The sequence below is a fragment of the Nyctereutes procyonoides genome, unplaced genomic scaffold, assembly GCF_905146905.1.
Source record: "Nyctereutes procyonoides isolate TBG_1078 unplaced genomic scaffold, NYPRO_anot_genome, whole genome shotgun sequence".
In the NCBI taxonomy this organism is placed as follows: Eukaryota; Metazoa; Chordata; class Mammalia; order Carnivora; family Canidae; genus Nyctereutes; species Nyctereutes procyonoides.
This window is the reverse complement of record NW_026575047.1, coordinates 30,358,908-30,372,864: the sequence shown is the minus strand read 5'-3', so window position 1 is coordinate 30,372,864 and position 13,957 is coordinate 30,358,908. Positions and strand designations below refer to the sequence as shown.

General features: G+C 43.9%; 1 protein-coding gene across 2 annotated transcripts in view; it reads right to left on the bottom strand.

Annotated features, from left to right (window-relative positions):
• Window positions 1-13,957, bottom strand: part of FAM193A (family with sequence similarity 193 member A) — a 167,617-nt gene that overhangs the window by 51,691 nt on the left and 101,969 nt on the right. For both annotated transcript variants that reach the window (XM_055326148.1, XM_055326149.1), the window contains exons 6-7: window positions 12,650-12,774; window positions 7,327-7,474 (exon numbers count right to left, since the gene is read on the bottom strand). In XM_055326148.1, the coding sequence (XP_055182123.1) occupies window positions 7,327-7,474; window positions 12,650-12,774 (273 nt within the window). The remainder of the gene's footprint in view (window positions 1-7,326; window positions 7,475-12,649; window positions 12,775-13,957) is intronic.

The following is a 13,957-nucleotide window of genomic DNA, read 5'->3' as shown; positions in this document are numbered from 1 at the left end:
ACCTTAGTGCCAGCAAGAGCCACCTGGGCGTCTGCGAGGAGAGATGTCAGCAATGGTGCACATGAGGAACATCCCCTGGAGGCATGATACAGACTCACTGCCTGGCCTCTATCTCGTTCACATGTTCTTCTCGTGTGGGAAACACAGAGGAGCTCAGATTTAGGAAAGAAATGAAGATCCCAGAGCTGAATGTGTCATTGCAGTAAGTGAGCATTTAGCCTGTACTGAATGCCCATCACACGCCCTGCCTGTACCAGAAATAAGAACTTGAGGATGAGCGCCCCATGCAGGAAGAGCCTTGAGTGAGGGGAAGACCCATGAGCAACCTGTTCCCGCATGGATGGGCCTGAGGACAGGACACAAGGGAACCAATCCGGTCACACAGGGGCAGATTCTGTATGCCACTGCCACACGAGGCCCTTGGAGGACTCAAAAGCACAGAGACAGAAAGCAGACAGGGGCTGAAGGGGCTGGGAGGCCAAGGAGCTGTTGCTCAGTCAGGGAAGGTGGAGGGGCTCTGTGGGTGGAGGGTGGAGCACTTGCCACAATTTAAGTGGACTTAATGCCCCTGACCTGGACCCTCAGAAATGGTTGGGTGCCATTTCTGGTACATTTTACATTATGTGTATTTCACCACAATTTAAAAAGACACCAAAATGAGAGGGATAGGGAATGAAGAATGGGCTCAAGATACAGTTTTACTGGGGTGGGGGAGGCTATGAAAAAATTAGATCTTGATGTTTATCTATGTGTTCTTATAATTACTGAAAAGAACTAAAAACTACTAACTACTAAAAAAAGAGATATGGAATATGTATCTTCCAATTTTTTTGGAACACAAAAAGGGGAGGGGGACATATTTAATCCACAGGCAAGAAAATACTGCCAACAAACCCTCCAAAACAAGTAATTTCAAAAAATAAATTCGTGCGTTTGAAAAAAAAAATGTACATAAACGACGAGAGAAGAAATCAAAACTGAAATTACAGTGCATGGAAATCCCAGATAATGAAACCCCCACAAATCAAATCATGTTAAGATGTATCCAACACAGAAGAAAATGTACAGGCTTCAAGGCATTTATGAGAAAACAAAAGACTGAAAAGTATGTGTTCCATGTAAGAAGTCAAAAAAACAAAATGAGAAGCCAGCTGATAAGGCAGGAAGAAATTAAAGTAAAAGCAGAAATTACTGGGAAAAAAGAAGCAAATGTGATCAATAAATCCCCAAACTATGGTTCTCCGGACTCCCTCTCAGGCTGACCAAGGGAAGAAAGGGCCACACAGAAAACGTGGGCATGAGGAAGGACAGACACGGGCACAGGAGGTTTCTCTTCAACCACAGAAGGAGGTATCTGTACAATGTAGATGTTCATCTCCAAAGCAGCTTCAAGCAGGTGGCTCATGGGCCACTCTGCTGTGCCTGCACAACCCACTGTTTTAAAAGCTGAGTCAACATTACAAAAGCTCTTGAGATTTCACCTAACAGCCCAGACATTAACTTCTCTGGACGTTACTGCAGCTCTGAAGCACTCTACCCTCTGCTGCCCTCCCAGCCCAGGGCAGGAGGTTTCCTTTCGGCACAGAAGGTGCACTCTCCGCACAGTGTGACAGGGTGGCAGGACAGGGGTGTAGAGCGGCTCCCCCAGTCTCATCACCTCCCCTCTGAGCACAAGCTTATCATTCCTTGTCTACATAGTGTGGACAATCTCCTAGGTAAACATCAATGTATAGTACTCACTCAGGGAGCAGAAACCCCCAGATGACCAAGTGTAACATGAATTGAAAAAGTGGTACAGGACCCAGAGTCCTGGCTTCTCCTCCCTGCAAAAATATGTCACGCCCCAGGTTTTAGGGTGGATTCTATCAAACCCTTTATTGGAACAGAAGATTTAAACTATTCCTGCAAATCGGGCAGCCCCGGTGGCGCAGCGGTTTAGCGCCGCCTGCAGCCCGGGGCGTGATCTTGGGGACCCGGGATCGAGTCCCACGTCGGACTCCCTGCATGGTGCCTGCGTCTCCTTCTGCCTGTGTCTCTGCCTCTCTCTCTCTAGCTGTAGCTCTATGAATAAATAAATAAAATCTTAAAAAAAAAAAAAAACTATTCCTGAAAATTAAAAAAAGAAAACATGGAAAGTTTCTCAATGCATTCTATGGAACTAGCAGAACCTTCATACAAAATGGACAAGGCCTCAAAGAGAAACACTTAATTATGCCTCAGAATACAAACCCAAAAATCCTAAATAAAATATTCACTACTTAAATCTAATAATAGATTAACAGAAAATACATCATAACCTAGTAGGCTTTAATCCCAGGAATGCAAGCATGTCTCAAAATTAGGAAACCTAATGCCTTTTTCATTTGTTTTCATAGAGAAAAACAAATACCATACCAATTCAATACCTATTCCTGTTTTGTTTTTTTTTAAATCATAACTTAAATAAGCTAGAAAAAGGGAACTATCCTTAATTTGCTAAAAACTCTCACCAGTACTTATGGCAAGCATCTGACCTCATGGGAAGCCAGAGCTGTGCTCAGTGCCGCCAGTTACACTCAATTGTGAAGAGCTGAGGGCTCTAAGGGAAGCCAAACAGTGCAAATGCCAGAGAAGCTAAGACAAAACTATTATTTGCAGGAGACATGGTCTTCTAGAAACTTCGAGGCAGCTAACTCACAAACTCCTGGAGAGTCAGTAAGGGCACTGGGTGGAATACCAACAGCCAGACAGCTGTGAGCACACAGCGTGGCCTTGACCCCAGAAGCCCCGGGGAATAAACTTGATGGGAAGTACACAAACTGTAAAAGCATCATACAGAAGACAAAACACAACCTAAAACCAGAGATGTATACCATCTTCTTGGATGAGAAGATTCAATGCTGGTGCCAGTTCTCCTTTTACATCCTGTATGTCTGCCACTTTCAGGAAAAACATTTTCCTCTTACAAGCAGCAATTACTGTTGCATGTTTAAAAATGATTTGGGAGGAGAGGGGATGGTGCGCCAGGGTGGTTCTGTCAGTCAAGCATCCGACTCTTGATCTCAGCTCAGGTCTTGATCTTGGGGTCATGAGTTCAAACCCCATGTTGGGCTCCATGCAGGGCATGGAACCTTCTTAAAATAAAATCTTAGTAACACCTGGGTGGCTCAGCGGTTGAGTGCCTGCCTTTGGCTCAGGGCATGATAGCCAGTCCAAGGATCAAGTTCCACATCAGGCCCCCTGCAGGGAGCCTGTTTCTCCCTCTGCCTATGTCTCTGCCTCTTTCCCTGTGTCTCTCATGAATTAATAAATAAAATCTTAAAAGATTTTAAATGAGATAAATATCAGGAAAGGTAATTTATTTTAGTACGGAACTCAGTCCAGAGCTGTTTGATAGCTAATATCAACAGAAACCTCCTCCTCTTTGACCCTCTCCTCACATCCTCTGGGATTAATTTTTCTGAACGTTTGGGTGTCTGCAGGCTTATGTCTGTGTCAAACAACAAATAAAGGATACATTTCAAAAAGCAAGCAAAAACAAGTGATTTCAAAGCTGTCACCTGTCTCCCACGTCCATGCTTATTTATAAATACTCAATTATTTTACAGATGTTTGAAACCCTGAAATTACTACATGATTTCTAAACTATTACTTGATTAGAGGAAAGTGGTATCCATTCCAAGGATTCCAGAATGACTAGTACCCTCTGGATGCTGCTAAAATTGTTCAGTTTCCCTGACTTGTATTAATGGCATCATGGTTTCTTGATAGGTGAGTGAAAATAAGAATACATTTTCTCGTTGCTTTAGTAAGGAGGATGGGTTTTCTTTTTCTTTCTTATTGTGGTAAAATACATATAACATACAATTTACCATCTTAACCATTTTTAAGTGTACCGTTCAGTGGCATTAAGTACATTCACATCATCATACAAACATCCCCACTATCCTTCCCTAAGATGAGAAACTCTGTCCCCCTGAAACACTCCCCGTTCTCCCGTCCTGCAGTCCCTGAGCCCATGAGTTACACTTCCTGTGTCTAGGAGTCTGACCTCGTATGAGGAGTGGGGGACCTCGTATACAGAGATTTCTACAATACTTGTCCTTTCATGTCTGGTTTTGTTCACGGAAAGAAATGTCTAAGGTTCTTTATTTTAGATCTTCTATTTAGGCCTTTTCCCACTTGAGTTAGTTTCTGCATCTTGGCTCCAAAGTCATTCTTTTGCATGAGGATGTGCAGTTTCCTCAGCAGTTTGTTGCAGACTGTCCTTTCCCCTCTGCATGGACTGGCACCCTTACTGGACATCATGTGACCACATATGTCAACACCACATTGTTGGGATTACTGTAGCTTTGCAGTCAGGTGCAAAATCACAGGAGTGAATCCTCCAGATTTGTTCTTTTGCAAGACGGTTCCGGCTATTCTAGGTTCCCTGAGAAGGCATACGAATTTTAAAATGCGTTTTTCTGTTTCTACAAAAATGACTTTAGGATTTGGATAGAGATTGCACTGAGTCTGTAGACCATGTTAGCTAACATGGACATTTTAATATTAGTCTTCCAATGAACGCAGCATGTACTTCCCTTTACGTCTTTCTTTCAGAAATGAGTCAGAAAAGACTCCTTGAGTCAATTTGTAAGTATTTTACTCTTGATACTGTTGTAAATGGGACTGTTTTTGTAACTTCCTTTGCAGATTATTCATTAACATACAGAAATATCACTTTACACATTTACTTTGTTACTGATGCTTTGCTGAATTCATTTATTCAACAGCATTTATTTATTTTTTTTACAGTCTTTAGGATTTTCTACACATAAAATCATATCACCTGCAGAAATAATTTTAGTTCTTCTGTTTCAATTTGGATGTTTTATTTTTTTCCTGAGCTGACTGCTCTGAGCAGAACTTCCAGTACCATGTTGAATGGAAGTAGTAGAAACAGCATCCCTACCTTGTTCCTCATCTTAGAGGAAATGCTTTCAGTCTCACCATCAAGTCTGATGTTTCTGTGGGGTTTTATGTGTGGTTCTCAGTATGTGGAGGTGGTTCTCTTGTGACCCTAGTTTGTTTGATGTTTTTATCATGAGAGGGTGCTGAATTTTGTCAAAAGCTTTGTAGATCCGCATCAATGGAAATGATCTCATGTTTCCCCCTCTATTCTGCTGATGTGCATATCACATCGATCAGTTTTCATGCCCTGATCATACTTGCATTCCAGGAAGATACCCCACTTGGTCGTGGGGTACAGTCCTTTTGATACGCTGGTATTTGTTGAGGATTTCTACACCCGTGCTCTTCACGGATGTTGGTCTATAGTTTTCTTTTCTGATGGTGTCTCTGTCTGGCGTTGGTATCAAGGTGATGCTGGCCTCACAGAATGAGCTGGGAAGTTTCTCTCTCCTTCAAGTTTTTGGAAAAGTTTGGGAAGGATTGGTGTTAATTCTTCTTTAAATGTTTGGGAGAATTACCTGTGAAGCTGTCAGGTCCTGGGCTCTCCTCTATGGGGAGATGTTGGATACTGATTCAGTTTCCTAACCGGACTGTGTCTCCATGACTTAGTCTTGGTAGGTTCTGTTTCCAGGAATTCTTCCACTTATCTGAGTTAACCTGTGTTGGTGTACAACTGTTCATGGGACTCTCTGGCAACCCTTTTCATTTCGTTAGGATCAGTAATAATGTTCCCACATCATCTCTGATTTCAGTCTTCTCTCTTCTTGTCCTAAGCCTGTCTAGCTGCAGGTTTGTCAACTTTGATGATCTTAACCAACTTTTGGTTTCACTGATTTTTCTCTATTCTCTATTTTATTGACCTGCTCTAATTTTTATTATTTCTTTCCTTTTGCTAGCTTTGGCTTTAGTTTGTCTTTTTTCCCCTAGATCCTGAAGTTGCCAAATTAGGTTGCTGATTTAAGATCTTTCCTACTTTTAATTCTAAGCATTTACAGCTGTAAGAACATATACTCTTAAATAAATTTAATTTCAGCTTTACTTTTTAAACTAAGACTGTATTTTCCTTCCTAGAGAAAACAAGTATGTCAGCCTATGCCGGTGACACGGTGTGGCCAGGTCAACCCTGACCTGATTAACAGCTGCTGCCAGCCCAAGGCACAGCTGGTGAAAGGTTACCATGGTACCTCAGAGCCTCAGTTCCCTCTGGAAACTGTTATTTTATACATGCCTCTTTTTCGTCAGAACAGCAATGATAACGCTGTGTATTATATTCCTAAATAGACTTTTAGCTTCAGGTACAAGTACATTAAGAAATTACTATTCCTAAAGGTTTTCTCAATCTTAGTAAAGTCTCAGTCTTTCCTTTCTTCTAAGAGTTATCTTGGGGCACTTTTTGTTTAGTCCCATTTCAACTGGAGAAATGAAAGGATTTCTGAAACTAGAAGTGCATTTATATCTGTCATACCTATAATGCGAAATGAGAAAAAAAGACTGCATAGGGCAGGATGTAGACCCCCCCGATCCATCCCAGAGTCTCAAAAGTATAATATAGAGGGGTGACTGGGTGGTGCAGTCAGTTGAGCATCCAACTTTTGACTTTGGCTCGGGTCATGATCTTAGAATCGTGGGATCGAGCCCCATGTCATGGTCTGCACTCAATGCAGTGTGTGCTTGATATTCTCTCTCCTTCTGCCCCCACCCCATGCTCTCTAAAATAAACAAATATATCTTTTAAAAAAGAGAGAGAGAAAGTATAATACAGAGCTCTAACAGTGTTCCCTCATTACTCCTTATGCCCTATTACCTTGAAAATGGCTGTTCTGAATGCCTCCTCCTCTGCCCACCCTCTTGCGGTTTTGGAAGGTGGGCAGGCAGGCTGGGGTGCCCTCTGGGAGTCCTGGTCTGTGTTCCCAAGAGGTTCGTGCTGATCAGCTGCATCTGCCCTTCAGGCCCCACCCTCACCAGGAGTACCCTGCTTTCTTGGGTCTTCCTCCATCCCTGTCAGCCACCTGCCAAGCACAACCAACTCGGTTCTGTCTGCATTCCCTCTCTGGATAGTTAGAGACAGAGAAGGGGCTCTGAGCAGCAGAGCATTCCATGAATGGTTCCACAAATTACAAGGCTCAGCAGCTCCCCAAGGCCCCAAAGGCTCTTGCAGATAACACTGAGCTAGGTGGCAGCCTATGCAGGTGACACTGGGTGTGGCTAGGTCAACATTGACCTGATTAACAGTTGCTGCCAGCCCCAGGCACAGCTGGGTGAAAAGTTACCATGGTACCTCAGAGCCTCAGTTCCCTCTGGAAAACCAGGGACTATACTCCTCCCACATGTACCTCCCCGATCACCTTGGCACATGTGCCTTACCCACGGCAGGTCCTGGTGGCACGCACTCACCTGCTCGTCGACATAGGCATCAATCCTTTGCTGGCATTCCAGCCACTCCTCCGCCACCCTGCGCAACTCCTCCTCAGAGCGCTGGTACCGCTGCAGCAAGGTGCTATAGGTGTCTTCATTGCATGTGTCATGCGTCGTGGTTCCTAGCCTAGGGAGAGAGGCATTTCAGCAAAAGAAAGGGGCCCAAAGGCTCTGGGCCAGAAACCAGAGATTTGCTTCTGTGTCACCTCTCTCCCAATGTGACACATGGGCATCACCACACACCACACAAGGCTGCTGTGAGGGCTCAGCAAGTACATGTGCAAGGCACCAGAACACAATCTCGTATAAAGGAGAAGCTCAAAGAAGGAAGAGCTTCAAAGAAAAAAAAATAGTAGTGAATAAGACTGTCCTACAAGACTAAGGCCTTGGGGCACCTGAGGGGCTCAGTCAGTTGAGCATCTAACTCTTGATTTTGGCTCAAGTCTTGATCTTGGGGTTGTGAGATCGAGCCCTGCACTGGACTCTGTGCTCAGTAGGGAGTCTGCTAGAGAGTCTTTCTTTTTCCCTCTACTTCTTCCCCTGCTCTTTTGCGTGCACGCTCTCCCCCTCTCTCAAATAAATAAGGCCTAGGATCCAGTTTACTAAATGTGGGCTTGTAAATTATTTTTCCCCAGTGAAATATACTGACCCAGGGAAAACACAACATTTAATGAAAAATATAAAACTTGGACCCAGTTTTCAAATTAAGTAAAATAGAAAATCTGATCCAAAGAAATACATTTTATAGTGTTTATTTTTATATTATTTGTTAAGAAAGATGGTAAGATGCAAACGAGAAAATGAACTGAAAATAAGACACAAATACTATAAACAATGAGGAAGACACCTAGACTTCCAGGAAAGAGAATATGGGATGAGAGGGTGGCCTGGGAGTGAACAGAAAGCCCAGCAGGGCAGGCAGGGACAAGGGGGTGAGCAGACTAACATGGCAAGTTGTCATCAGAAAATGTTCATTTTCTTAATATCCAAATACATTAATGCTGGAACCAAACAACTGTAATAAAGCATCTTGACAAGGAATTTCAAAATCAAAACAACATTTATCATCACTCAAGGGCAAAAGGCCGTACAGGAATAACCATCATGTCGACATAGAGAAACTGGAAGCTACACAGTGGGGACATCTAGATGAAAGGATTCTAGATAACGAGGCACCCGTTAGGAAGCTTATAATTACATCTCTTCACTCACAGATGTGCAAATATATACTGTGCTTACACCTGTGCTTTGAGATAAACTATGCCCAGGTTAAGTAAAGATAGGATGATGGCATCATGTTTAAAAGATGTGTGTTGGGCTGGACATAAGGAAAAAATCTAGGGGAAATACCAAAATTGTTTACAGTACCTCTTTCTCTTCATGATTTCTGTATTTTCAGAGATTCACCGCATGACAATCTAATAATTTTATAATAAAAATAAACAAGTAATTTTAAAATTAGGACCATTTCAATGGGCACAAATGGCTCCCTCTCCTTTTATGTGTCTCCATCTGTGGGTGGATCCCACTTGTGACTACTGTGTAAAACGGAAAACCTACAAAGGAACTCACAGCTGCTGAAGTTATCTGCACACATGTCCAAGTGTGGAATCACTCCAAGGAGGGACCAAGCAGAAGCCAGGCCTAACTGAACAGGTGTTTAGGGGAAGCCAGAGACAGGAAAGAAACCAACACTGACCCACACAGTGACTGAGACTCTCAGGCACCAAGGCTGTCCTTCTAAGGCTGTTTCTGCCCCTCAGGATACAAAACTCCTCAAGGCACAGAATCTAGGGACTCTGAGGCTGCTCTGGGCTCTGCACAGCTACTAGATGGCCCTTGGGTCTAAGAACACAGCCCTTTGTCTTGCAGTTCACCAGCCCACGGAGCAGTTGCTTTCTTCCCATTTCTGTTTCCACAACCTTGCTTGTTACAGACAGATTTCCATGCTTCACACAAAGCTTGCCTTCTATGTAATGCCATTGCACCCTTCTTATACTACTTGGAAAACGGTTATGGGAGCCCGGCATCTGCCTGGCACACACCCCTCTTCCTCTCCTACCGGAAGTGAGAGCTGCTCTCCTCTACCATGATACAGGTTCCATTTTGAGCCAAAGTAGCCAGGGTTCCTGGGACATCTCTGCTGGGATAATCGGAGCACAATGTGTAGGCACAAGGCTTACATTCAAGCTGAGCTGAGCTGGAATCCAGACAGAAAACAAGGAATGTCCTCACGGTCACACGACACAAGTGGTTTAGCAAACAGATTACTATCTAAGTATTCACTCTGTAAACACATGATAGTGCTATGGACAGATCCTCACAGTAACATCTATTACAGATAGTGTGCATGTGCAACATAAGGAGAATGAAATAAAGTCAGTTTTGGCAAGTTTATTCGCAAGCCTAATCAAACATTTCCCTAACAATATCATGTATTTAAAATAAAAACCAATTGGGCAACCACTAATACCCACCAAAACAAACAAGCAGATAGTGAGGCTCCTGGTCTTGCCACCAGGACAGACACAAGCCTGATGAAGCTCCTGGACCTCACTACCAGTCCTCGGGCAGCACAGACAGAAAGCCTGTGTGGTGCTACATGAGCACACATGCCACAGAACCTAGATGCTGGGCATCGCTGCAGGTTCTCCAACTGATATATTATAAGGGAAAACGGATAGGGTGGGGGCCTGCAGACTAAAGAATTATAAAAAACGTGGGGAAAAGAAGGAGTGGAGTCATTCACAGTGATAGAGTCTCTGGGTGATGAGAAAAGTTTTGGCAACAGTCATTGGTGATGGTTGCTCAACACTGTGAAAGTAATTAATCCTACTTAACTGTACAGTTAAACGTGGTTAAAAATGGCAAGTTTCGTGTTGTATATATTTTACCATGATTTTTAAAAAGTAGTAATGTGATAAACCAACAGCTGTTGACCTATACACTTTAAATGAGTGAACTGTAATGGTATGTAAATTATATCTCAGCACAGGGGTTTAGAAAAGGAGAAATAATTTACCCGAACTAAGTGAGCTCCTTTACATGAAGTCAACTTCATGTAGATTACTTGTATTAAAAAACAAAACACAAAAGATACATCAAATGAAAAATGAGGCAAGACTATGGAAAGGCACACTTGAACAACAGAAGAATAAACAAGGAAGGAGTAGGGCTGCTGTGGCCAGCAGTGTAGTGGAGTTCCAGGGGACATAGCAGGCAGAAGGGATTGACTTCCTGGGGCCACGGCACACTTGCACTCATGCAGCTGCACATCTGCTCAGTGTAGTCTTCGCAATCTGTATCATACTTTAAACACATAGAGCCAGAGACCAGGGTTCATGTGCCACAGATACAGTCATTACTTCAGGGGGTGGTATTTGTATATAATGTGTGTCAAAACTTTTACAAGTTGTTTAGTGCCTATCTGTACACTAGAAGATCAGATCTGAATTATTCTTGGGTCTGACAAGGGAGTGTGCTAGAGAACTCGAAGGAACTGTCCCTTCTGGTGTCACCAGCTCCCTTGGGAATGCTTCGCTTGTCTCCTCCCAGCTCTGTCCCCATCTGTATTTCCCCTGCTGACAATCATTGGAGTCTGACCATCAATTGCCATGAGTGAGAAAGAAACCCAGAACTAGGGGCACCTGGAGGGCTCAGGTTAGGATCTCAGGGTCGTAGGATTGAGCTCTGCATTGAGTTCCCTGCTCAGTGCGGAGTCTGCTTCTCCCTCTCCCTTCTCCCTCCCTGCTTCTCTCCCCTCTCCCTGCTCATACATGCTCTCTCAAACAAATAAAGACAGAAAGACAAGAAAGGCAGGAAAGAAAGAAAAGATAGAAAGAAAGAAAGAAGAAAGAAAGAAAGAAAGAAAGAAAGAAAGAAAGAAAGAAAGAAAGAAAAAGAAAAGGTAAGCAAGTAAATAAATAAATCTGGAACTAGGACACGGCCAAGAATGAAGTTTCAGGATACATTTCAGGTCCCTGTCACTCACCCCCAATTGATGACAGACCCATCAAATGAACTGGCTCAGCAGAAAAAGAAAATACAAGGCCCTAGAATCTTCCTGTAAGAACCCCCACCTTCCGAAGATGCATTATTTCATAAAAAGTGGCTTTGGTGGATGTAAACATCAGTGACTAGGGATAAAACTATCTCCTACATTTCAAACTCACAACTCTGAGAACTTCCCTGACTCTCTCTTTGGTGGAGGTGACAGAACACTCAAGTCTCCAAGACCCACCATATAACGTGCCAGATGCTATGAGACTAGACACATAGGGAAAGGGCAGGCAGGGAGCAGGCTGTGGGGAAGGGGATGCCGGGAGGGTCAGGAGCCAAGCAGAGTACAGGCTACACCCACACAACACTTCATTTTGGTCTCTCTGCCCCCACCACCTTTATCCAACTACTTTCAGGGTTATTCTTTCTCCAGAGGTGAGGGTGTGAAGTGGGACCAGTTATGACCCCTCAGATAGGATTTAGAAATACAGGAAACAAAGACTAGGTCGATACATGGATTTCAGGAGAAAACAAAGTGGTCTGGAAGCCAACCACAAACTTACTTAAAAATAATTTCCCTTTTTTGTGAATGTGGTCCAAATAAATTTCAGCATGGACATTTAAATAAAGATGACCAGGTCTATAGTACAGGAGTCCATTCCTTTGTGGGAATCCCACAGGAACAAAAGCACCAGGCAGCAGAACCATGGAAGCATGCACCTGGCTCAGCAGTGCACAGTGACTGTGGATTCCAGGAGCCTCCTCACAACTGAGCCGCATGTTGTCCACCCTGCCAGCCAGGGCAAAGGCTCTGAGCACCATCCTTGGCACCACTTGTCCTGGCACACATGAGGAAGCCCCACGGACACTCTACACCATAAGGAGAGGCCAAGCCATGGACAAGGCACTGAGGGAATGTGTGAGATGCAAATCCCTGCCCTCAGTGCCCAGGAGCCCTCCTCCCTATTCCCACACCCCCTTCCTATCTCCCGCTGCACACCTGAGTGCCACAGTCATCTGGCCAATCCTGAGTCTCATCAAAGTAAAACTCCACATTTATCACAGCTTTTTCTTATTTACAAGGAATCTGTGGTGTTAAATCTTAGGGGCATTACCAGTGAGTTTGTTATTTGAAAATTTAATAGTTCTCTTGGGGTTTGTAGTTTCTGTCCAAACTAGATGGTTCCCTGAGCAAGAACTTCCACCAGGCGCTGGTTTTCCAAGGCACACATGCTAAAAGACAGGGAAAAGTACCGTGCTGTCACACCATGGAGATGTATGCAGATGAAGACCAGATAGATACCTGATCTGCGACACCAGTGCTGGCAAGTTGCTCTGGAGAAGTGGCTCCGAAAAGACCAGATTTTCAAACAGATGTTTATTATGCAGTTCCCATGTCACCTGGAACTTTTTCAAGTGTTCATTTTCCTAGTCAAAAAAATAAATAAATAAATGGAAGATGTACCGAAATGATGAAGACTAAAGACTCCCCAGAAGGATCAATCCCCTCCATCCCTCTTTCAGGCCCAGAACATTCTGTGGACAAGGGGTTGCTGCTCCCTGCACATCCAGAATACACCCTAATGCAGACCTTTGCCACACGCACATGGGACCCCACTTCTCCTCCCTTCCAGATCCCTCACACACAGAAAGGGGCTAAGACACACACAGATGAAGAAGGGACAGAGAAAGAAACAAATGCATGTATTTGACGGTCATTCCTTTTTTTTTTTTTTAAATTTTTTTTTTAAATTTATTTATTTATGATAGTCACAGAGAGAGAGAGAGAGGCAGAGACACAGGCAGAGGGAGAAGCAGGCTCCATGCACCGGGAGCCCGATATGGGATTCGATCCCGGGTCTCCAGGATCGCGCCCTGAGCCAAAGGCAGGCGCCAAACCGCTGCGCCACCCAGGGATCCCTTGACAGTCATTCCTTACAACTGTGCTCCCAAATGTACTAAAAGCCCTACTCTTCAAACATTTAAATGCACACAAATCCTGATGTCAGAGGGCACTCATTTTCTCACCTAACTTGAGAAATCTCCCATTCTGATAGATGCAAATCATTTCTCCACTAGTGACATGCTGTGAGAGGACAAGTCCTCTCCCTAATAAAGGCAAACTCATCAGTTACTGTAGATAACTTAAACATTTGGGAGTGTCCTGGCCCTCACAGAGAATGACATCAGAAGAAACATCCATTTGTCCTCAACAACAAGGTTTCCTAGGGGCAGATCTTGCTACGAGCATATGCTCATGGGGATCCTTGCTTCCACCTGGAAGTACGGCTATACAGCTACTTGTCCTTCAGTCATCTTACATCCTTGGCTAGATGTTCCTTCCCTAAACCACAGACGACTGGAGGAACCACTGAACAGTATGTAGCAACACTCCATGAAATGGAGAACTCAGGGTGACTACTTTTACAATTTAGCCAGACTGAATCCAAATCATCACACCTGGAGACGTTAGTAAACAATCTACACATTAGGACTCCACTGTTTTGTCTCCCAACGGCTGGCTGGCGTGGAGGCTAGGAGAACCAGTTAAAATGGCCATTTCCTGTTCCTGAGCACAAGCATCGCTGAAACAGTGCTGAATGCACACCAG